The sequence below is a fragment of the Telopea speciosissima genome, chromosome 4, assembly GCF_018873765.1.
Source record: "Telopea speciosissima isolate NSW1024214 ecotype Mountain lineage chromosome 4, Tspe_v1, whole genome shotgun sequence".
In the NCBI taxonomy this organism is placed as follows: Eukaryota; Viridiplantae; Streptophyta; class Magnoliopsida; order Proteales; family Proteaceae; genus Telopea; species Telopea speciosissima.
The window spans coordinates 25,166,430-25,192,849 of NC_057919.1; the positions used below are offsets into that span (position 1 = coordinate 25,166,430).

The 26,420-nt window shown below is 40.2% G+C and overlaps 1 protein-coding gene across 1 annotated transcript in view; it reads right to left on the bottom strand.

Annotated features, from left to right (window-relative positions):
* LOC122660173 (serine/threonine-protein kinase TOR) overlaps positions 1-26,420 on the bottom strand; it is a 111,888-nt gene that overhangs the window by 78,818 nt on the left and 6,650 nt on the right. Inside the window, exons 4-5 of the mRNA XM_043855365.1 lie at positions 23,197-23,369; positions 10,046-10,144 (exon numbers count right to left, since the gene is read on the bottom strand). Coding sequence (XP_043711300.1) covers positions 10,046-10,144; positions 23,197-23,369 — 272 coding nt within the window. The remainder of the gene's footprint in view (positions 1-10,045; positions 10,145-23,196; positions 23,370-26,420) is intronic.

Below are 26,420 nucleotides of genomic sequence, written 5' to 3' on the forward strand. Positions count from 1 at the left end.
AGAACCTGGTTTTGTCCAGATGTTTCTTATATGCAGTGATATCAACAGCTATAGTGGGATGGTAATTAGAAAAATGGTCCAGTTGCTGCCAAAGACTACGTAAAGTAGCATAGCATTTGGAGACAGATAACTCCCCCTGAGTAGTATTATTGGTCTTCTTCCGGAGCTCATACACCAGTGCATCATTACTGAGCTGTCCATATGTCTCCTTGCAAGCAGACCAAATTTGATGGGTTGTATCAAGGAGAAGAAAACCATCGGCAAGGTCTGAGTGCATTGAGCCAATCAAATAGGATATAAGTTCACCATTGTTGGAGATCCACCTGGTCAAAGAAGGGTCAGCTTCAGCTGGCATGACAGTAGTGCCATCAATATGGCCAGTAAGCCCACGGCCAGTAAGCCCACGGCAGAGTGAGACCATATCAGGTAATTGCTCCCATCCAGTTTGATAGGATTAGGGAGAAGATCACAGGTATCATTCCTACTATACCCATTATCAATAGAAGTTCCAGTAGAAACTTCAGATTCAGCCATAAGTGCAGCAGAACAAACCAAATCGCAAAGAAGGCTGTGGTAGCAAGAAACACAAGAAATCCTCCAAATTAAAGGCTGAAAATTGGGGGAGAATCACCTTTCAATGTCACAAGATGTGTCTTCAAAAATCAGCAACAGCAGACAAGTGTAGCCCCTAGATCGATTTTTTCAGGGTTTTGAAAAAAAACCCAGCTAGGCTGAAATCGATGTAGGGAAGAATAGGCCCAAAAACTGAATTGTTGAGGCTCAAATTTGGGGCAGATATGTCATTATAAGTGAAAAACCAACACCAACAGAGGTTCAAAACCATGAGATCGATTTTTTCAGGGTTTTGAAAAAAACCCTGATTTTGTTGAGATCGATGTAGGGAGAAAAACTTGCAAAAAAAGTACTGGATTGAGCTGAAACTTGGCTCGAGTGTGGGTCTAGAAGAAACTAAGCACCCCTCCAAATATCAGCCCCAACAGAGGACAGCAGCCCCTAGATCGATATTTGTCAGGTTTTTAAAAAAACCCTGTTTTTGGAGAAATTGATCAAGGGGGTCTTCAAGGCAGATCTTAGATAAAAAAACTTCAACAAAGGAACCTGCTGCAGTTTTTGATCTTCAATATGGGAGATTGATTCCTTACAGTTGAGGTGGAATCAATCAAATATGGGAAGCTTCAAATATCGCAGCCAAGGTGGTGTTGATAACGAAAAACTTATTTCATCATGGAATGAGGTGAGAAAGGGCAGCAGCTGGATCTATGGATCACCACATCAGTGCTGTCCCATTGAAGAATAGAAAACAAAAGAAGAAAAGAGAAGAGAAGAGGAGATCAAGAGAGAGAGAGAGAAAGAAAGAGCTGAAAATAGAAGGTAGAGGACCCTAATTCAAAACCTGCTCCGATACCATGTTAACAGATTTAGCATTAGAGTAAGGCTACGATGATTAATGATCATCCCAAGCTCTTTATTTATATCAATGAGAATAAAGAACAAAAGTACAAATAAGCAATGTGGGACTAAAGCCCACATAACAGAAACATAAAAAACATAAGAAGAGGGGGTCTAAAATACCCCTACGGTTCTAACGGTTAAGGATGTGCTGCATCTCCCATCTGGATTCCCTTAATGAGTTACATCTCTTATCTGGATTCCCAAAATGTGTATTGCCCCTTCTATGTCAAGTCTTAATGGCGTCCAACCCAAAGGCCCGAGCTTATGGGTGGAGAGGCCGTTCCAAAGTCGTAAGCCAAACTGCCGTACATACCCAACCGATGTGGGACTAAACTCCCCTCCCATTCCTGGCCATGGAGCACATTCACTGCATCAACTCCCCCCAACTTTGGGCCATGGACCCCCACATGGCCGGTGCACAAACAACCAGCTCTAATACCACTTAATGGCGACCAACCCAAAAGCCCAACTTATGGATGGACAGGCCCTTCCAAGGTCATAAGTCAAACTGCCGCACACTACCCAACTGATGTGGGACTAAACTACCCTCCCATTCCTGACCATGGAGTGCATTCACTGCATCAAGTCCACATCCTTAAATGTGATAGAAGTACTTCAATCATAAATGGAGAAGAGGTCTGCCCTTGAGGAATCACACCAATTGGCCCAGAATTGATGCCCACTAAAACTTAAAAGTTGAAGGGAAGTAACGCACACTCGAACTCGAACCAGGGAAAGAACCAGTGGGAGATCGATTGTAGTAGGATCAATAAAATAAGGAAGAACAAAATTGAATAACTGAATGTTTTATTGCTCTTTTTCCTTTACATATGAAAGAAGAACATAAAAGGGTACAGAAGAAGAAGGGGATATGAAAGGGGTATAGGGGACTCTCTCAGTCCAGGGTCTCTCACCCACAGCCTCTCACTGTTGCTGCATCCTACAGCCACTGCCCCTGACAGCTTCAAGCCATAGCTCTCTATTTTCTTCAATCTTCAACCGTGCCCTGTATTCAGCCTTGCTCCTTATATAATAATCGGTTACAGCTCTTTAGACCTTTCCAAATTAAAAACCAATTACAAAGCAACGCAATCCCAATCTAATTAAGAAACTAAAGGATCCTAGAAAAGGAAACTACTAATTCATAAAACCTAAGACAAACTTCTAGGAATAAAATCCCCTATAATTGATTACAAAATAAAACCCAACTAAAATAGGAAACTAATCCTAGATTGCTTTCTAAAACCTATAACATCATATATAAATAAATCTATAAATAGAAACAAAGACTAAATCTATCTAATATAAATCTAACTTATAACAGTTGTAAGACTCCTCCACGCAGCAGATATTAGTCTTCAATCTTGCCTCCACACAACTGGCCATGAGGCCCACAAGATCTGGAGGATATCTTCTCAAATTCTTCTATTTCAAACTGTCCATAGGGCCCTCAACACTGTTCACGTGAACAGTAAAACATGAACAGTATTTTGTGCAATGTATATTCCTTGATCTGCATCAGGAAGGACGGACGGAGAACCAATTCCAATTGGTGGAAGAAGAAGATACGAGGGAAAAGACTGTGCTGGTTAATGACCCACACAGTATCACCATTTATATATGCGAGAAAAAAGTACAAGTATGTCCCTTCCAACATTGGATATTACAACTAAAGACATAAAAACATAAAGTTCCATGTATACCCTTATACCCTTACATACTACTATTCTAACACTCTCCCTCAAGATAGGGAATAGATGTCATGTATGCCCAGCTTGCCTAGAAGAGTATGAAATGGTTTAAAATTGACTCCTTTTGTTAGCACATCTGACAGTTGATCTTCAGTCTTTACAAATGGTGTACAAATACACCTAGAGTCTATCTTTACTTTTATAAAGTGACAATGAACTTCAACATGCTTTGTACAGTCATGTTGAACTGGACTATGAGCTATACTTATAGCAGCTTTGTTATCACAGCATAGTCTCATTAAGCCATCAACTTTAAATCTCAGCTCTTGCGCTAGCCACTTCAACCATAGGAGCACACAAATTCAATGTGCAATGGCCCTGAACTGAGCTTCAGCACTTAATCTAGCCACAATTGACTGCTTTTTTTATTTCTCCTAGTGACTAAGTTCTCAACCACAAATGTGCAGTATCCTGATGTAGATCTTCTATCAGTCACAGACCCAACCCAGTCTAAAATAGTGTAAGCTTAAATCCTTATTATGTTTGGTGAACAACAAACCTTTCCAGGATTGGACTTCCTATACCTAATGGTACGAAACACGACCTCCATATGTCCTGTTCGAGGAGCATGCAGAAATTGGCTTACCACACAACTGTGTATGCAATGTCTGGGCATGTGAGGGAAAGATAAATCAATTTTCCCACCAGCCTTTGATGCATCTCTGCTTCAATCAGTGGAAAGCCCTTATCTTCTCCTAACTTGTGATTTTGGTCAATTGGGGAGTCAGCAAATATACAACCCAACATTTCCATTTCCTTCATTAAGTCCAGCACATACTTCCTGTTGGAATATGTATGTAATCCAGAATATCGTGGGGGTATTCTGGTCCTTTTGGGGTAATTTTATTTTTATGTTATTAAGTTTAAGTCGGCTATGTGGGCTTTAGTCCCACATCACCTAGTTTAGTCTCTTTGTAATTTCCCCTCTATTTGCTTACCTATCAATGAATACAACAAGTTATTATTCTCTCCTTCTCTCTTTTCTCTCTTCTCTTCTCTCTCAAGTTACTGGTTACAGGTCTTAGGTTTTCTACATGGTATCAGAGCTAGGCAACCAGTAACTGATTCACTCCAAGATTGCCGATTTGAGAGTCTTTCCAAGTTTCTCCGATTTATGGAGAAACCCTAGTTCATAAAAGAAGGAGAACTAGGGTTTTGTATGGTTTCGATGAAGATTTATCACAACTGCATTTTGATGGTGCACATCCCCTACTGCCGCTGCTCTTATATCTGGTGAGAGTGCTCCCGTTTGATGGCGTGCATCCCAGTTTAGGTTTCCACTCTCTTTGCTGGTTGCTGGCAACGATTCAAAACCCTCAGAAAAACCCAATCTGAATTTACGTTTTCTGTTTCTGATTTGCTGTTGTCGATTGCTAGTCGGGGCTATCGTTTGAAGTCGATTTTTCAGATCCTGATTTGTTATTTGTTGATAGTTTGATGCTATTGGCTTACTGGTAGGTTTGTTGTTATCAACGTACTGGTTCGATTGGTTGCTGTTGGTTTGATTGAAGCTGTTCTTCCACCATCCTTCAACTGAACAAATATCTACCGCTACTTCCCTTTTTGAAGTGTAATCCTCTTTAGTTGTGAGAAACCAGTTGGAAATCATATCTGGTTCTGAGTCCTACCGCCAGATTGGAGTTGCAGGATTTTTGTTTAATCTTTGACCTTCCATTTGGAGTTGCGTGGATTCTGTTTCTACTGCAAACATTGCTGGTTTCGATGGGTTTCTTTGCCTCTGTTTTGCAATCTCTTGTTTATCTCATATGTGGCTGGAGTTCAATCTCTTTCCTGAAGGTACTCAAGTTTTCGACCTCTTCCCAAAGTAACAGCTCCCATCGAAACTCCTATTGCTGAGTTCTCATGGCTGAAAGCAGACTTGGCTCTACCGCCCTCCTTGTTCCAGCAAACTATCGAAGGTTGAAGACTATTATTCTTATTTGCTAAGAAGGACAGTCTTGTTTATTTACTATATTACCCCTCCTTTCTCTTTTTATTCCACTTAGCCTAAATTTTACTGCCCTTCCTAGTTTGTCCCCTTACAATAATTTTAATTCCCATCATGTCCCATTGCCTCTTTATCTACCAAATGACCCCTTGCAAAATTCTGGTTATTTACGGAACTGCCATTATTTTTTCATACATTCCCCTATTTTACTACCCAATTGACCCTTGAAAATTCTGGTTTATTACCAGTTTGCCCTTTGGCTTGGATTGTATTTAAAAGTGGAATTCCACCAAATTACAGCCATGCCATCCTTTTTTCCAACACCGTTCCCTTTCAATAATTCTAATTCCCTTCATATCCCATACATTTGGCATATACCCATAACCCCTTTGGAAGTTAATGGTATTCTTTAATTTGCCATTTCTTCCTTTTCCATTACCCTTGGCACCTCTTGGAAAATTCGGGAATATTATGTTATTGCCCTATCTCTTACATCATCTCTGTTATGTCCACGTGTACTACACGTGAGGGGGGAATTATGTACAGTACACCTGCAGACATTGTAGAAGCAGAACTTGCAGGAACACTTGGTGCAAAACATAGAAGATCAGAGTTTTCACCATTGCCAATGGGTATCTACTTTGTTATTGGGTTGAGTTTTCCGCAAGGGGGAGATTGAAGTATTGAAGAGTATTGAAGATATTTGGTTGTTGCCTATTTGAGGACCTTCAGCTGGGTTGATACAGTTTTTTTTGCCTGATTCAGTTTGTTTTCGTTGCTTGTTGCTCTAGTTATTTCCCTTCAAGATTCTCTGTCACTGACTCACTATGACAACCTGAGATTCATCACTGGATAGCAATTGAAAATCGTTGAAAGCTGCCTTTTTTGGAAGACAGTCCAGTCCCGGTTTGCTGATTATGTCTGTCCAAGTTTTGAAGATCTATTTTTTCAAGTTCTTGAAGGTTTATTTGGGAGCTGCATTCATATGTCAAGCTGGATTCTGCTGCAACTTAGTTTTTTCCCATTTTGTTCAAGTTGGGCATTAGTACCTTGTATGTGCCAACTTGAGGGGGAGTGTTGGAATATGTAATCCAGAATACCGTGGGGGTATTCTGGTCCTTTTGGGGTAATTTTATTTTTATGTTATTAAGTTTAAGTCGGCTATGTGGGCTTTAGTCCCACATCGCCTAGTTTAGTCTCTTTGTAATTTCCCCTCTATTATAAATAGAGGGGCTTACCTATCAATGAATACAACAAGTTATTATTCTCTCTTTTCTCTCTTTTCTCTCTTCTCTCTCAAGTTACTGGTTACAGGTCTTAGGTTTTCTACACTTCCTCACATAGATGTGGATTCTTCTATTGGATCTTGACACTTCAATTCCCTAAAAATACTTTTGGGTGCCAAGGTCTTTGGTTTCAAATTATTGTGTCAACTGTCAAGTAGGTTTTGTGTCTCTTCACCTCTTTTTGATCATTTCTTGTCACAATGATATCATGCACATAAACAATTCATGTTTGATGAACAAGGTCTGATCAGCCAGGCATTGAGAGTATTCATCCCTTATCATAGCTTGTCTGAATCTGTAAAACCAAGCCTTTGTTGTCTGTTTCAAACCATAGAGAGCCTTCTTGAGATGACACACTTTATTTCCAGCTGTAGTCAATTTGAAACCAAGTGGAGTTTGCACGTATACCTTTTCTGCTAAATCCCCATGGGAGGAAGGCATACTTTACATCAAATTGATATAGAGGCCATATTGATTCATTGTTAGGGATAGGAGCACTCTAATTGAGTTCAATTTTGCAATTGGAGCAAATGTCTTTTGATAGTCAACTCCATACACTTGGCTATGTTCCTTAGCCACCAATATAGCTTTATACTTCTCTATTGTGCCATCAGAGTAATGCTTAAGTGAGAACACCCATCTGCAGCCCACTGGGTTTCTCCCTTTGGTTCTATAGTTATTCAGAATGCACCCTGATGTGGTGATTCAGTAGGCTCCCCAGTGATGATTCCAAGGTTGGGATACTGGTGATGATTCCAGCCTTGCAGATCAGGTGGTGATTTCTGATCATATCCTTCTTAACTTCTTCTTTATCCTACTCTTCTTCAGTTTTATGTTTCAGAATTCTGTTTGTTGCTTCAATTCTTAATTTTGAATTCTGATTTCCTGTCAGAAATTTCAGTTTCATATATTAAGGATTCTGCCATATTTTAAAATCTGACCGTTGGAAACTTGGAATGCTTCAAACTTTGATGGTTTGCTTCCTATACCTAATAGAGTGTTCCAACAGTATAGGCCCAGCATGATAACACTTTGTTTCTAGGTCATGTTTCTATTCCATAACTTTTGTTATTTCTGTTTCTGGGCCCAAAAAATGCGTTTGGTAATGCATAGTAATTTCTGTTTCTGGAACTTCTATAAATTTACAAAAATGTCATTCAATACCCCAAAAAAACCAAATATGGTGGTGGTGGCAGAGGTGTTGGTGTTGGTGGCATAGTTCAAAATCTCGCGAAATCTCGATCGAGATTTCGGAAATTTCGGATATTTCGACCTCCTCGAAACAAAATGCCACCTCAAATAAAAAAAATACAAAAGTTCGATCGAAATTCTCGAAATTTCGAGATATCTCGAGATTTTTTCAAAATTTCGCGAGATTTCGAGTTTCTCGAGAAATTGCTTTATATAAATGAACATGTTTCGTCAGTCTCGGTCGAAATTAACTGAGAAACAGCTCTGGTTTTGCACTTTTGCTTGGTTTTTGAAGGTTTTTGCTCATTTCTTCACAGTGGATCAGTGGGTAGTACTTCTTCACAGTTTGGTGACCTATATCCTAGGATAGGTTACCTTCAGCATGTTGATGATGCAATTTACATGGCCACTGTGGATGACTACACTCACTTCTTCTCCTAGACTATGACGTGGCATGCATTTGTCCTACAGTCAGAGAGCAATACACGTCGGCTCCAGCGGACCATGAGTGGGGTTGATCCTGGACGGCGGAGTAGTTATTATTAGCAAATTTGTAAACATTTGAGATGAATGATGACTAGTTGACTACTTGACTACTTGACTTGTAGCCTTGTAGGGGACAATTGGGGATATTGACATACTGTGATTTGGAATGTTTGATATCATCTTCTTAAATCTTAACTCTTAAGTTGTTATTTGTTTACTTGTTATTGACTTGACGTCTTATGTACTTAATATTATGATTTATGACTTAACTTATGAGTCATTATGTTTCCAACTTAGTTCCAAGTCAATTTACTTGTTTAATGTACAATGTGTATGTGTAAATGTGTAATTAACTAAGTTATACACTTATGCATTAGGGTTCGACCGTATGTTGCCAATCAATGGTGCACATCCAAAACACCATTTTGGGTGACTATTTTTGCAATTTGAACATTTAAATGTGTTTATATAGCCTAAAATAGGGTTTCCATGAAGTTTCAGGCCTTAACTTGGCCTAAAACCCAACGAAATGACCTATCGAAACATACCAGAAAAAAATACAATATTTCGACCGAATATCCGAAATTTCAAATATTTCGGTCAGCCCGAAATACCAAAACGAAACGAGTTCTCGAACTATGGTTGGTGGTGGTTGAAGTTGCATTGAGGTGGTGGTGATGGAGGTGGTGGAGGTAGTTCCCCCCCCCCCCCATTTCTCCCTTTTGTTTCTCGAACAGAGAAGTTCCAAATTAAAGCTTCTTTTTTGTGTTTCTCAGCAGCTATTGCAACCTATTGGTTGCGGGTTCAAAACTTAGAAACAGCCTCTCCTGCGAAGCAGGGGGTAAGGCTGCGTAGATTTGCCCCCTCCCAGACCCTGCAGTAGCGGAGCCTCGTGTACCGGGTCACTCGTTTTTTTCTTAGCAGCTTTTAGTGTTTCTCAGGAACTGGTTCATTCCCATGAACAAAAAGATGAACCGGTGGTAACAAAGTATTTCTATTATGTTTTTGTTCTCAGGAACAAAAAATCACAGAAATACAAAAATTGAAGAAGTGTTCTCATGCAGGGCTTCCTGTAATCCTGTCGCAAGCTAATCTCACACAAGTTACCCTGGTTCAAGTTTAGTTCTACATCAGAAGTCCACTCAGAAGTCAGTGCCCAACTGACAGTTACCAAGTCCACTCATGAACATAAATATACTGCACTTGAATTACATCTGAAACCAAATAATGAATAAAATTTATAACTACCAAAACACCTCAGCAAAAGAACCTTCAAGAAAATATATGTTTGTGGGCTACACGAGCCACAAAAATAAAAAAGATTTTCTAGAGACCGACAAGCATAAAGGGGTAAATGGATACATAGTGAGCACCTGGATAATTAAGCTCTTCCACTGCTTTCTTTCCTATTTTGTTATTGTGGGTTATTCTGTATAATTTTAGGCTGATCCCCATCAAGTGAATTCTGACAAGAATCCTATTATCTAAAAGCACTATTAAGTAACGATTCAAACTTTCTATAGCAAACCTTATAGAACACCCGATTTCATTTCCGTCACATCCTAAAGTAACCAACCATCTGGGGCAGCTATTGATCTTATTCAAGGTGAAGGACAGGACAAAAATTGTCGCAGACGATCCCATTTACCCTTATTAAAGGAGCTATGGCCCGTACAGAGCAATTAAGTTTAGAAGCTCCCCTTGTTTATCATTCACTAAAGAACGCCTACCTCTCCACAAAGCGAAGAATTTTGTTTGTTTGGATCCACAGACAAAAAAAACTGGACTTTGACTGAATCGACAAAGTTAGAAATACAAGAGAATATGCATGCTTGAACACCTAAGATAAAATCCAGAACAGACAAATTGAATGAAAAGGTGAAGAGAAAACATGACCATCTCCTACCAACCTTAAGAGCTCACCAACTGCAAGTAGTGAACCATGTATGCTGTGAACAGGAGCATTTCTACCAAGTCCATCTTGTGTAGCCTCAAACATACGATAATACCTAAGACAATAAACAAAGAATGTAGACCAATTAACAGCAATACTGTGAGAAGATATGATTAACTCTTCAACAACTGATATAAGAATGAACTCAAAGCCATTATCAAGCAATAACTGCATTGCCACTTTCCTAATAGAGATAAGGGAAAATAATGGCTTGAACTAAGAATATGCAGGGATGCAGAAGATGTCGTACTAGGTTCAGACGAAAGCAAGAAAATATGAGTGCAAGAATAAAGTGATTAATCACCAAAGAGTATAAGATAAAGATCCACACATTTACATTGGGTCATCACTTTCCACCTCAAGAAGTTCCCGAATGCAACGGCTCTGATAGAGAGTTAGAAAGACTATAAATTAGCTATCGACTAGCCCAATATCACATGATTCAGACCAAGTCATGATAATATCATGAGAAAAGTATATGCAGATTCAGTTATATGGATTTACTTTGTATTTTCAAGTCCAAGTATGGTTTTTCTTGATTAAAAGCCTAAATTTTGTTTCAAATCATGGCAGATTTAGAAGTCCTTCATTTCAAATCTAGGTGTGACAAAAGTTTAGTCAATCTTAGTCCAAGTCCAACTGTCCAAGTAGTAGTTAGTGAAGGAAGCTAATGAGCAAAGAAGAATTTGTATTGTATTTTCCATTTCTTAAGTGAATTGACTACTCAGGCCCCTCATCCACAGCCAGAGTCACTATAATGTAAAACTACAGTTCATGCCACTCTGAAAGACAACATGGAACAGTGTACATGGTTTCAATATGCTTTCTAAGACATTCAAAACATATGAAGCATCTACTAATTTGAAACCAAAATGCAATGATTTCCAATTTTGGTTTATCGAAGAAACTTATCAACCCAGAATATCAGTATTTCAAGCAAACAAATTTTCTTATAAGAGTAAGACAATATTATGTTCATGAAAGATAAACAGAGTTGGTATCAAACACATTGGTCTACCATATTCTTAGAGATTTGAGACTTTCTTCAATCAAGTAGTTTTAAAAAAAGGGCCCTTCCATGCGTCACCATAAAGAGCAAAGTACTTCAATTCACTGTCTTTTTATCTATCCTTTTAAATCATTAGGTGAGTTGAAGTGGAGGGGTAGAATTTGTAAATTCACCTCTAATTGAATCTTGTAGAGAGATAGTGTCCAGCTCCGCATGGGGAGGGAGGTGAGGTGGAGTGCACAGGGGATCAACAGAGACGGAACAGGAAGGCGGTGGTGACATTCAACCTAACACCATAGTAGATTTCAGAATCCTACTCACAACAGGATGGTAGAAGTGTACAACCGTTAGAACAAAGTCGCCCTAGGTCCTTCAACTCTTACTGGTCCCAAATTACTAACAATACTAGGTCGCCCTAGGTCCTTCAACTCCTGAAAGTTTGACTCCGATCCAATGGTTGGATAGGGTGCTATAGGAGGGACCAAAATAGTTATGGTTCCTGATTTGAAAACTAGGCTGTAACTTCACATCAACACAGCAGATCGTCATCGAACTAACAACATATCCTCTAGACATTATATGTAATATCATACATATTAATCCAATTGCCCAGATTCTTCAGTTCAGCGTTGAGTAACTAGGCAGCAGAATTAGTAACTTCTAGCATCTCTCTAACCATACGTCAGATCAGGCTACAACTAAGGCCGATGGTAGTGTGTGTTTACCTCTTGGAAGCCCCAAAATGTTACAGCAAACCGATGTTCAGATGATGAAACATCTGTCCCTTGAAGTAGTATTCCAGAAAGGCAGAAACACTTAAAAAAGAGAACCGCAGGGTACTTTAATGCAACAGAAACTTCAGAAACAAAAGGCACAGCAGAACTCCTCATCAATAACCCTTAAAAAGGATTAGCTACTTCAAAAAGAACCACAGAACTGCAGGCATACCAGTGCAAATTCAAAGAAGAACATTAAATCACAGATTTAAAAGACGAAAAGATAGAAGGACAGATGGTTGAGCCTCTCACTCAGACCTCACCAACTTCCCACCAGTTCCCTAGTATCCCACCAAGGTAGTGAACTGTTTCTCAGTCCAGCTGCATGTCACAAGTCAATGGTTTTGAATTCTCAGTCCAGCGGCATGTCACAAGTCATTGGTTATCAAAACCAGAATTTTTCTACTTCACAATATTGTGGGGGATACTACAGCCCTTTTCTTTATTTATAACAATAGGGTAGAACTCAAAATAAGAAACCCTCGTGTAGGAAAGGAGAATCCTTACAACTTCCAAAAATAGTAACTATCTAGAAGAATAACAAAAAAAAAAAATTAACTACTTAATCCCGTATAAGACTTAAACCCCTAAAATTTGGTCTTATAATTGATCCATTACAATAGTGAACTCAAAAATATTAATCCCATGGCCCATACAACCATTAGACACTCAAAATAAGTCTAACTTAAGTCAACTTGAACCATAGGTTCAGTTGGACCCAAAAAATTAAAACAAACCCGAAACAACAGGCTCATCATCTCTTCTTGCTGGAATTCTACATCAAGTGGTGGTCGGCTTCAGGAGGGAGGAGAGGGGTGGCAGGGGATCGACAGAGAGCGAGGAGGGGCGATGGGTATGGGGAGCAGAGGCCGGGGGGCAGGGGCGACGGAGGGCCGAGGTGGTGGATACAACAAGCAGAGATTGGAAGAGCGGTGGCAATAGTGAACAGAGAGCAGGGGCTCACGGGGAGATATCCGAAGGGAGGACAGGGCAAAGTGGTGGCTGCAGGATGGCAGAGATGGGAGATGGGGGGCAACAGGGGCTCACGGCGGAGGGGAGTCAGTGGCCAGAGAGGGATGTGGGAGGCCGCAGTGAGAATGCTAGTATGAATATCACAGGAGAACCGAGGAAAACAAAGTAGCAAGCGGACAAGAATGTTGCCATGCCTGCCTGGTCTTCTATAGCAAAGTACCTTTAAAAAGAAAATCTTATACAACAACAAAAACTCAGCCTTATCCCAATTAAAAAGAAAATCTTATGGCGTTTGTTATTTTCCATAGATTTGAATTTGATGTCTCCATGAGATCTGAGCATGATTATGTCAGTTTGTCTAGTGCCAAACTTGGGTTCATCATCTCCAACAAACAAAGAGAATCAGATCAGTGAAGAACAGAAGCAGGCAGTTGTTGCAATGGTTCTCTAAAAATTTCTAGCCCAAAGATGAAAGCAAGACCGTGAAACAGAGGGCCCCGTACAAAAAGCAGGGGAAAAGAAGAGTGGTATCAAGTTACAGGGATAGCAGTAATAGCTCCAGATCTTCCATAACACGGTTCAATGTCAGCAATACAGATTGATGGATCTACTCTTTGATTTCTCCTCAATCTATCCAACCCAAATGCAGAACCAGAATCAGAACTGCTTCTCAACTCTTTTCCCTTCGACTTCTGCCAGAGAAAACAAACCATCACTTTACTCATCAAACAGGGCCATTTCGGTACAAGTTAGAAGCAGATCCAAAGGCAACGGTGAGATGAGGGTGGGGGAGAGAGGGCAGGGGAGCCAGAGCCGAAGAGGGAGGGGAAATGGTAAGGGTAGCCAGAGCTGAAGAGGGATAGGAGATGCAAAGGGCAGCAAGGAGATGCAGAGGTCAGGGCGGGGAGGAGGGAGAGGGAGCCGGAGCCTAGAGAGGGAGACAGAGGGGCAGTCAAAAGAGATTCAGTACATTTCTCTTAGTTTGTGAAATTCCAATGTCTACCCTCGACATATTGAAATTGAACATGAATGAAAGAGATAGACAGAAAAGTCATAGTGAAGCAATCCACTTAGTAACAGAATAAGCACAAGAAAACCAAGACTGAGAGGGTGGAGAAGAGAGAAGGGGACTGAAGTGAGGAGAGATCGAACTACACAGTCCCCTCTCACAACCCTTTATTTATATGTGAATTCAAGTGACAACTTAAGATTCCTAATCCTACTAGGAATCACAAGAAATAGAAAAATACTAGGAATCAAACTAGAACTAGGACTACGACTGACCACCTAATTACAACCATAAGGTGAGACACCTAGGAACTAAGTATCTCAATTAGAATATCCTTCTTCTAATCGAGATACACTAACCCTAGGAGCTCGATAGACAAATGCATTAACACTCCCCCTCAAGCTGGAGTGTACAAATCACCAAGGCCCAGCTTGGAACAATTTCTTCTGAAGGCAGGTCCAAACAGCAGCTTGGTAAACATATCATCGAGTTGGTTGGCAGTAGTAACAAAGGGAGTAGAAACCAACTTCTTCTTAACAGCATCTCGAACAAAATGACAGTCAACCTCAATCATGCTCCCCCTGAAGAGGTAGCTGAGAATAATACGCCAGGGATTTATGGAAGACAATGTTCATAGTGACCAAAGTACGCAGAGTAAGAGGGTGATAACACTTGTATCCTTTTTGGGTAGCTGAGAAGCCCAAAAAGATACACCGAATGCCACGAGGATCAAGCTTCCCATGAGGATGATGGTTGCGAGCAAAACAAACACAGCCAAATATTTTCGGTGGAACAACAAAAGAAGAAGAACCCTAGAGAATGTTTGTAGGTGCACGGCCATCAAGAACACGGGTAGGCATGCGGTTTATTAGGTAGGCAGCGGTAAGGACAGCATCACTCCAGTATTGAGAAGAAACCTATCGTGCAAACATAATGGCCCGAGCAACTTCCAAGAGGTTATGATTCTTTCTTTCAGCCACTCCATTCTGGACAAGAGTGTCGACACAGCTAGTCTGATGAAGTATCCCACTATCAGCTAAATAAGTTTGGAACTGACCCTCCATGTATTCTCTGCCATTATCACTACGCAGAGTTTTTAGAGTTGCATTGAATTGGGTCTGAACCATACGATGAAAGAGCAGAAAACATCGAAAAACCTCAATCTTGTGCTACATCGTGTACACCCAGGTGGTGCAAGTATAACAATCTATAAAAGTAACAAACCATCTATAACCAGAAATGGAAGCATGGGCAGGGCCCCACAAATTAGTATGAACTGAAGCAAAAGGAGAAACACATTTTTTATTCAAAGGAAAATAACTGGAACAAGTCTGTTTAGCCAAAACACAAGCCTCACATAAAAACTCATCCGATTTACAATCTTTGACTAACTGAGGAAATAAAAAAGCTCAAGTCTAAATAAGAGGATGGCCAAGCCGACAATGCCATAGGTAGACATTAGGAGACGTGGCTAAGTGTAACTAATGAGCTAGAGATGAAGCTGGCAGAAGAGAAGTCTGGCCCATGTCAGTAGAGACCACCATGTACCTTAGTACCCCCAATCGCCGTCCCTTTCACCAGATCCTGTATGACACAATTAGAAGGAAAAAAGGTTATTTTGCAATTTAGATCTTTGGTAAGACTACTAATTGAAAGAAGATTAGTAGAAAAAGAGGGACCATGCAAAACAGAAGATAATGTAAGGGTAGGAGAGCAATGAATGGAACACTTTCCAAATATAGGAGAAAGGGAACCATTAGCTACACGAACAGTGTCTTTCCTGAAAGAGGGAGAATACTGGTGAAAAATATGGGAAGAACCAGTCATGTGGTTAGTGGCACCGGAGTCTATAATCCAGAGACTGGAGACAGCCGATGCACAATGACTACCGACTGGAATACCTAAAGCATAGTGGGAACCAAAAGGGGCAGCCGGTGCAGGCATAGTACTAAAACTCGCGAAATTTCGGTCGAGATATCGAATATTTCGAGTATCTCGACCTGTCCGAAACGAAACGCATGTCTGATATGAAAAAATGCAATATTTCGGAAATTTTGGTCATCTCGTTTCGAAAATTTCGGAAATCTCAGTAATTTCGGTAATCTCGTTTCGAAAATTTCGGAAATCTTGGTCATTTTTGGCATTTTACACCCACAGAAAAATACCATATTTCAACGAAATTTCGACATTGGAAATTTTGGTCAGACCGAAACACCGAAAAGAAACGAGATTTAGTACCATGGGTGCTGGTGCCAAAGCAGGTGAAGTTGAAGAGGCCTTGAGCATGCAACGGAAAGCTAGAAGTTCATCCGAAGTGAGACCAATGTCTATAGAAGGGGCAGCAACAGTAGTTTCAATGTGATTAGCCTTGGACTTGGACTTCCCATGACCATGTTTCGCCTCAAAGTCAACAGGTTTCCCATGTAATTTCCAGCAGGTAGCCTTACTGTGATAGGGTTTGTTGCAGTGTTCACATTTTACAGGCTCCTTAGAGGCAGCATTACCACTATCGATTGTGGTAATGGGAGTAGGGCTGGAACCAGCTTGTAAGGCAGATCTATCAACAGTAGTGGTGTGCAACATAGCAGCCCTACGAGTCTCCTCAGTATGAACCAAAGCAAAGGACTGCTCTAATGTAGGGAAAAAAGATCAGCTAAGCACTTGCACACGAATGGGATCATATTCAACATTCAGACCTGCCAAGAAGTCATATACACGAATTTTGTCCACGTGTTCACAATAGGCAGCAATATCAGCTGCAGTGGAAGGCTGAAAAGTTGAGTAGTGATCCAATTGCTGCCATAAACACTTTAGGGAAGCATAGTATTTAGCGACTAATAATTCCTTCTATGTGGTGTCATGAACTTTCTTTTGAATCTCATACACCTGAGCATCATTCCCTACCTGCCCATAAGTCTCCTTGGCAGCACTCCATATTTGATGGGCTGTATCCATCAATAAGTAGTTGTTGGAGAGGTCAGGTTGCATAGAGTGCAGCAAATAGGACATCACCATAGCATCGTTGGAAACCCATCGAACCTGAAGAGGACCAGTTTTGGCTGGCTTTGTGTCATTGCCAATGATATGTCCAGTAAATCCTCGACCAGCAATGGTCAAATAGGTATATCTGGACCACATTAAGTAGTTTGTTCCATCAAGTCTCATAGGAGCAGCAAAGGGTAAATACTCAGTCCTTGTCTGCCCATCAATCCTAGAAGTAGCAGTAGTAAGATCTGAACCCGACATATTTCCAAACACCAATCAACAGAACCAGCAAGGGATGGATAACTCAACCGAAGCAGCAAGGTGTCGATGCAGCCAGCCAAAGAGGAACCAGAAAAGGAGAACGATATTTAGAGAAATCGATCCAAGAAAAAGAAAAAATGAATTTTTTCAAAAGAACTCAGCAGTTGTGGCTGATATTAGGGTCGAGTGCTCCTCTGTTATGGATAGAACTCCCCTCAAAAAATCAGCAAGAGATGACAACCCAAACCCTAAAATCGATAAATGTCAGGGTTTTAGAAAACCCTGAAAGTTGAGATCGATGTAGGGTAGGGGGCTTCAATTGGTGATGATGACTTGTGATAGATGCTGTCCAAGGCTACCCAAATGGATCTCCAATACGAACAATCAATCTCCAGTGGTAATTGAGACTTGATCATCAAAAAAGAGTAATCTCTAAAAATCACAAAAGAGAGGGAAGCAACACCTATCCCAGAAAGCTTCTTTATACCATTAATTGATGCGGTAAGAAGGAGGGCAGCAACTAGATCATTTGATCACCTCCTTAGAGCTGCAATGCTGCCCTTTAATAAGGATGGAAAAACAGAAGAAAAAAAAAGTTGAAGAAGGAGAGACCGAGAGAAAGAGAGAAGAAGATGAAGAGAAGGAAAAACGATGGGGGGGTGTTCTGAAACCTAGATCAGATTAGTTAGCTCTGATACCATGTTAGCAGAACAGTTTAGGATGCAATGCTTGAATGGTCAATGCGATCATCAAGCCCTTTTATTTATAACATTCAAAGAATGGACAGAATTACAAATAAACCCCCCTCATAGCCGACTCTACTAGCTATGGGGGAAAAGCCTAAAATACCCTTTCGGGTTACATAACTCAAATCTTTTGTACCGGTGAACATCTGAAAAATCTTCACTCTCAATGGACCCAAGTTTCTGATTGGGATCAATGGGAGTTTCTGCTGGCTTGAAAGCAAGCATGCCAGTGTCAGTTAAAAGGTTAAGAACACACTTGCTTTGAGATAAGCTAACACCTTTCTTGCTTCTCAAAACTTCAATACCAAGAAAATAGTTGAGAACGGCTAAGTCTTTCATCTGAAAAATATTGATGAAGATATGATTTAACTTTAAGCAATACCAGAAGCATCATTACCAGATATAATAATATCATCCACATAGACTACCATCACCACCAATTTGTTATTCTGACGACAAACAAAAACAAAATGGTAAGAATAACACTGTGAGAACCCAACCTAAGTGACAATGGAGCTGAACTTATCAAACCATGCTCTTGGAAATTGTTTGAACCCATAAATTGCCTTACGAAGCTTGCAAACTTTGGTTGAATACTCCCCCTGAGCAACACACCCTAGAGGTTGCTCCATATAAACCTCCTCTTGAAGATCTCCATAGAGAAAAGCATTTTTAACATCCATCTGATATAAGGGCTAGTCGAAATTAACAACCAGAGAAATAAGAATACGAACTGAATTCAGGCGGGCAACAGGAGAGAAAGTCTCAAAATAATCAACACCATATGTCTGAGTATAGCCTTTAGCAACCAATCTAATGCAGGAGGGGAAAGGAAGAAAGAGAATCCGGGAAGGAAATCAGAATTGCAGAGGGAAAAGACAAGAAACCGTGAGAAGAAGAAGAAGAGGGGGGATCAAAGTTGCAGGGGGGAAAGAGAAGAAGCCGTGAGAAGAAGAAGAGGGGGGGAGAGACGAGTGCACACGCACACAGCCACAAACTCAATTCATTCTTTCTTCATTCAATTCTGTTCATCATTCATTCTCAAAATACAGTCTTCAAAAAACTCAAAATCAAAAAAAATATGAAGAAATAACTTCCTAACAACTACTTCTACAGCAATAACTGCCCCATAACATAGTTGTCACGGCGTCACGGCGATCCAAGTCGGTGGAAGGGTGTCACGTCGATATATCGACATGTCGCCCGCCATGGCGTTGCCATGGCGAGCATGTCGACCATGTTTAATTTTTTATTTTCTGTATTTTTAATGTCATTTAGTATGCTATAATATATGTCCTATAACATCAAAAATCAACATGAAAGTGTACTACACTACTACTAATATACTATGCCACTATGGTTTAATTCATGAAAGTGTAACTAATATCCATTAGTGTATATGAAAGTATGAAAAATTGAAAATATAGATTAACCTATCAAATAATTGAAAGCAATAGTAAAAATCAAATGATAGGCTAACTGTTTCATCTGAAGCTTGATAGCAATAGTCTTTCTTTAGTGTATGTGATTTGGAGCAAAGCATCTAAGCTATTAAATGGTTTAAAAAAAAAAAATTTTAATCTAACTTTTATATGTACAAATATCGACCGATATGCCAACATATCGTGGTATGGCGTCCATGGCGACGCCATGGCGTCGCCATGGAAGCCATATCGAACGATATATTGACATCCACCATGGCGTAGCTCGATATGCCCCCTCTCCCAACGCCAGGACGCCATGGCGACGCCATGACAACTATGCCCCATAATAACTACTTTTACAGCAATAACTGCCAAATAACTCTAAAAATAAAAGATAAAACATAAATAAACTAAATGCAAGGCTGGTAGGGCTTGGGCTTGGGCCTGAGACGGTATCCCTTGAAGTATCTAATTGGGCCTGGGCTAGGGCTAGGGCTAGGGCTAGTAAGAGCAGCCCTCAAATGTCCTACATCATAAACCCTTGCCCTGATGGTCTTTTTTATTGTTGTAGTAGTTATTATTTCTTTCATTTTACCCTAAAAATCTCATTGTTCATTCAAAAGAACAATAACAAGTTGATAAATTTGAAAATATTTATATTTAGGTGCAATTTCAAGTTCTGTGGCAACAACTTAAATAGTTTATTATCCCGAGAATATGGACATCCATGTCACACACAATGCTAGATTCAAAATCCCACCTTAAAAGAAAGAACAGATTATTTCCAGAGAAGATATTTGTTGATAGTCCATGTAGATTGGAAGTAATTTCGCATCAGTGAAGGACTTCAATTCGCTGGGAATTTATGTTGTGAGGGCTGTGGATCGGACTAGATTCATATTATCTAAGAGGATCAGTTTTCCATCCTTAACTTTTGTGCAGGTTTTTCTGTATTCTTTGGTGTTGCCAGGAGCCTTTGATGGTATAGTGGGCTTCAGTCAGTTTGGGGCCGTAAATAGTATAGTCATAGTTGTCATGGCGTCGCCCTATCGTCGCCATGGCATCCTGGCGCTGGAGACATGTTCATATCGACCTACGCCATGGCGTCCTGTCTCTCTTTCGCTCTTCGATTTCTTCTTCTTTAATTTTTTGTTTCTTCCCCAACCTTAGACCCACTCCCTGTTTCCCTAAATCTCCTATTTTAACCTAGAAGATGCATATCACACTGCTTCCACCAAAGTAACCTGCAACTAAGACATCCGCCAGATCTGAAGATTTCAGATCTCACCATTCGGTTGCCAGAAGAATTTTGGGGCTATTTCTCGTTGGGATCGGCAGACCTTGGCGCTGTGATTTTATTCCAGAAATTGCAGGGAGAATCATCTTCATAAGGAGTTTCCCCTGCTGGAACTACCCCAGTTCACTGCCTCTCTGCCTCTCTTTCTATCGTGTTATTGCAAGGTTGAAGAAGACATTAAGTCTTTAAAATTGCAAGGACAACTTATATTATTTATATAAAACCCCCTATATTCTCTATTGCTATTCTATTTAGCCCATTCAGTTTTCTCTTTAACTCCATTAAATTACAGTTCTGCCACTCCTTTACAGCTTCAGATTAATTACAATTCTGTCATTGCTCTTATAAATTTTGATTTATCTATTAGTTTTCCATTCAACTTTGGATTTAATTACAATTCTGCCATTGCTTTTATAAATCTTGATTTATCTACTAGTTTGCCATTCAACTTTGAATTTAATTACAATTCTGCCATGGTCGACATGTGGCGGGCGACATGTCGATATATCGACGTGACAACCCTCCACCGACTTGGATTGCCGTGCCGCCGTGACAACTATGAGTATAGTGGGCTTTATTACCAACAATTTGGTTTCTTTTCCTAGCAGTTAAGTCCATCTATCTGTTCTTATTTAACCTCTATTTATTAACCAGAAGTTCTGACCAAAAATCATTTCTGGACCCGGCAGACCTAACTGGAAGCCAGATAATTAAGGCTAACCAGAACCGCATGGTTCAGTTGACCCTCATAGTCTACTGGACCAGAACCTTACCACTTTCTTAGTAGTCTTTTTAAAGTTACATGATTTCTCCTTAAAACCCGAAAGTCTGTTTTCTAAATTCTTTTTTCCAGAATCCTTATGCTTAATTCTGCTGCTTATTCTTCTTATAACCACTGCCCTAGTTTCCATTATTGATCCCTGCCTGCATATTTATCTAGGAAATCAAACTGAAATCCATATGACACCTGTCATGAAACAGGCTGTAAAGTTTATATGCTTCAGCAAATTTTTCTTTCGCGGGGAGGGGGGTGTTATCTGCAACAAGAGAGAGATGAGTTGTATTCATATGTATAGGTCAATCACGAAAAAAAGAGGAAAACAGACTAACCGATATCTGAGAGATTGTATTATGTATATATATCAGCAAAAAGAAAACAAAGGAACATATACAGATCCTGGATGCAACCGCAAAAGATTCAGGTAAGTATATGATCATGATGGAGTAAACCCTTAAGGATCAATATTTGATGCAGTTCGAGGTTACTGTTCATGGAACACTATTCACGTGAACAGTGGTGTTTGCCCCAATGCCAGCTTGATTTGGAAGAAAGATGCTGCCAAGATCTTTTAAAGTTTGCTTTTTAGTTAGTTTCTATTTTGATGTTTAGTAGTTTCTATTTTTCTGTAAGCTTAGATTTATGTGTCTTAGTACTTTCTATTTTGGTTAATAGCTAAGATCTTACTTAGCTTTTTGTACAAGTCTCAATATTGCCTTGTAAAAGACTTTCTAGAGACTATCTAATTTGTTACTTTCAATTTTCTGAGTAGCAGCAGTAGCTATATGTAATCGAGACCTTAGAGTCTCCCCCTAACGATTTGAACGAATAAAAAGAAACTTGGTTGTTAGCTAATTAGCCATGGTTGCAGTGAGAGGCAGTGTGAGGTGAGAGGCCTAGGTTGAGTAGGAGGCTCAACCGTCTATCCCTTCTTCACCCCCTCCACTGATTTCTACTTTCTATTTTGTTGAGTCTGCAAATATCAAGCAACAATTAAGCACTCAAAGGTGTTGTACACACTATCAAGTTGCTGTTCATTTTTGAATACCATTCCATCAAGTCCAGTTGAGGAGGAGACCTACAGATCATAATTTTCTTCCTAGTGGCTCCCGGGTTCTGAAGATTTTAGGCAGAAAGCTCAAGAACTTGTAACTCCAGATCAAGTCATCCATTCCAGCACATCTTTTGTGAGTGTAATACCCTTCAAGGGCCTTCCCTTCAATATTAATTTCAGCCCCATCCAACAGCTAGATTGGCTGATACATGAAAGTTTCTAATTTCTGGGTTAATCTTCTAATTCTGAGACTTGCTGTTATCTCAGAATCTAACCATTAATCTGGTCCGAGATATGGAAGGTTGGTTCAGCCCTATTAGACCTGCACTCGATGGAAATATCAACCCCAGCAAAAAAGTTTAGTTACTATATCTGAGTCCTGTTGAATTTCTGGTGATTTAACCTGTTATCTGTCCTGCAGTAGACCAGGAACTGAAGTTGCTTGATTCTATGGTGGTTGGCATCATCTTAAGACACTGCTAGACATTGCGGAGGGTTGTGATAACCACATTACCTTTGTTGTTTACCTACTGTCTAGGTTTTTCTGTCGTTTCTATTGTTGGGAACTAGTGATACATTGCACTGTTATTAATGTTGGACGATCCTATTGTGGACTGAGTTGATAATTACTTACTAGAGACCTATCTCTACATTAATAGTTATTAGTAAGATTCCAGTTACTGAGTTTTTCCCCCATCTCTCTTCTAAGATGCAATTTCAGAAGCAAATAGATGAACCAATGGAATAAATATGTTTACATTCTATTACTTAATTCGCTCTGAAGCTTATAATGTACCATTGCACACGCCACCGTGTTTCACGCTTTTCAATTACACGAAGGCAAGCACGCAATGCTTCGACAGCCCGCTCCCGGACTGCCAATGTTGGATCCCTCAATGCAACCCAGATGGCATCCACAAATTCAGGAACATGAACATTGAACACCGTTGATGCATTTTCTGCCATTTCCTACAACAGGGGGATGGTCATACCATAATATCAGCACAAAAATCACCTTTACAGTTCAAAGTGAGAAATTCAAGTTGAAGTAAACTAAACACTCCAAGAAAGAAAATAAACTTACTATAGTGCAAAAACAACGTTTAATGTCTTAAATATGCTATAACTGTGTTGAATACTTGAATTACTAAGTTTTAGACTAAGAAAATGATGTTTTAAGAATAAAACACCATACCAATCAGTACTTTAATCTTATAAGCTAACATTGCAAGGAAAATTGCATTTAGTTTTACAGTGTCAGGGAATTGCAACTTATGCCATAAACACCAAACATAGATCAAGCACTAAGTATAATCTTACGCATCTTTTCTGTTGTCGATCCCCCTCCCACAAAAAAAAGGAGACTCTTAAGCATTCAACAGCAGCCACAGGATTAGGAGTTAAACAAATAACTTGAGATTGTCTCGATAGTCGATACATTAAATTCAATGTAATTCATCAAGTTCAGTATTTTCATTTATATATATCTACCTATTTAAGACTCCTCAACTCTGCCAGAAAGCATCAATATTTTAAAAAGATTGTAAGTAATGCGGGACAGAAATCGAGAAGACGATTGAAGGAGGTAGAAGAAGAAACCAGAGGGGGAGGGGAGAAATCACACAGAAGAAAGGGGGAGAAGAAGCCGTGAGAAGAAGCAGACAATAGGGTTTGAGTGGTTGGATGGGGCTGCAAGTTAGGTCGAGTGGAGGAGGAGATGAGAGGGGGCTGTGGTAGGAATTTGATTGAGATTGGATGGACGAATAAGGCTGGAGAGATTTTAGGAGTTTTTAGGTTTCACAGAGATGAGGGGAAATTAGGGTTTATGGATGGTAGATGGAGTTAGGGCTTAGGGGATCAATTAGGGTTAAGTAGAGAATGAAGCAGAAGAAGGTAATTGCAGGAAAACAAAAAGAAATTACTGGATTTGCAGAGATCCAGAAGCAACAGCTTGAAACAGCTTGGAGATTGATTGAAGAAGACCTCCCAATCATGAACAGATGCAAGGAGTCACTGGAATCCACTAGCCCTTCACCTTGAGATCCACAAGGCATCACTTACGACTGGAGCAGAGCAGCAACATAAATCAATAAACTAAACTGTGGGGGAGCCTCCCACGATTCTGTTTATTTAAAATAAGGCCATAAGCCCAATTCCTAATACAATCTAAACTCTTCTCTCTTCCAAAATCGTGGAAGGAGTGTGAATTAATTAAAACAACTCAAAGTAAAAGACATACTTACCCCTATCAACTTAAAACACTTAAAACTCTTAAACTAAGAAGATTCCTCATCAACCAATAGGATATAAGATCCTAATAGCCAATAGGAACACTTCACTTAAATTAGACCAACTTAAATTGAATCAACTGGATGCAACCAATTTGAACCGGTCATAGTTCGAGAACTCGCGCGCCGAGATCTCACCGAGTTTCTTGGTTTTTGGAAAAGCCGAGACGAGACTGCCTACGAGTCTCAAAAGTGCAATATCTTGTCGAGATTTCGGATCTCGGTTTCGACCCATTATTTTAACCCACCTACCACTTAAATACCTTACCTGATTGGACAAAACTCGACATCACCGAGATCTCGGATCTCGGGTCCAGATCTCGGGTTGACCCAAAGTTGAGGCTTCGAGTTGGAAAAAAAAAATACATCAACTCGATGAGATCTCGACTTGTCTTGGTTTTTCCAAGAGTCGAGTTGGTACCGAGACCCGAGTTTTAGTACCTTGGAACCGGTTCAATTAAAACACATTAAAATAAAACTAAGTATAGAATTACCCAAAGCTAAAATAAAACTAAGTATAGGACTATACTATGGCTCCTACTATGACCCTATGCTTAGGGTGGCTTCTTCAACTTGAGGAGGCTTGGATCTACATCAACTCTCCCCGACTTAGAAACATTCATCTCCGATGAATAGGTGAAATCCATGCAACACTCCTGCAACTAGGAGCTAAGCTTCTTGACATCATTAGTAGGAGTCCAAGTACTATGTTGTTTGGAAGAAACCCGTCCACGAACTTTGTGATGATGAGGGGGAAGCAACATGTGGGCAACAGCTCTAACATTTCCCGGGCAGAATTCTGGTGAGGCAAGAACATGAGGAACATAGTCTTCAAGTTGTGGAGCCTTCTCTTCAAAGAACCAAGGGGGCATCACAAACTCTATGTGTTCAACCTCCATAGGGTCTTCAATGTTGATAACCTTCTCATCGAGCTTCACTTCTTTAAGTGCAGCAACTTGAATGTCTTCCTGTGGATTGTTCATAATCACTTCTCCATCTTCTGCCACAGCATCCATGAAGACTTGAGTAATAAGATGAACACCTTGATCATTACCACCCAAATCATCATAGTACCTAGCTAAGTCATCATCATCAGATGGGGGATAAGCATGCAAACCTTGTTCATCATCAGAGATTTCCTCTTCATTTGCAGCCACATTAACAGGTTTATGCTTTTGTGGACATTCCTTGGCATGGTGGCCTAACTCATTGCAGTGATAGCACCTGCAGGTTTATGCCCTTGTTGTCCACGTGTAGGGAAACTGTAGGCCGAGAAGTACTGCCATTAGAGTATCCTGATCATGTAGGACCAGCAATAGAGTTGCTAGGTCGTGTGTAATCAATAGTGGTAGACTTGGGGGCTGGAAATGATGCGTTGGTGTCCCCAGCCAATAATTCTTCAGCCTTCAATGCCTTCTCAAAACAGTCCCGCACATCTCTGACATCAGCTACTCCAATATCTTTGATAATATCAGCCGTCAATCCCAGTCGAAACCGAGATAACATCTGAGTAGCACTTTCTCTCGTGCCAGTGCGAGAAGAAAGAGCATCAAACTTTTGCACGTACTCAGATACAGTCATGGTCCCTTGGCGCAGGGAGTTGAATTGATCTTGTAATTGTGCTCTGTAAGACTGTAATGCCTGGGTAGATATTTCTCACTCAAATCATATCTCATATCATCAGCCCATGTAGTGGGTGCATGGCCATCCAGTTCCATGTCCCTTTCTGCAG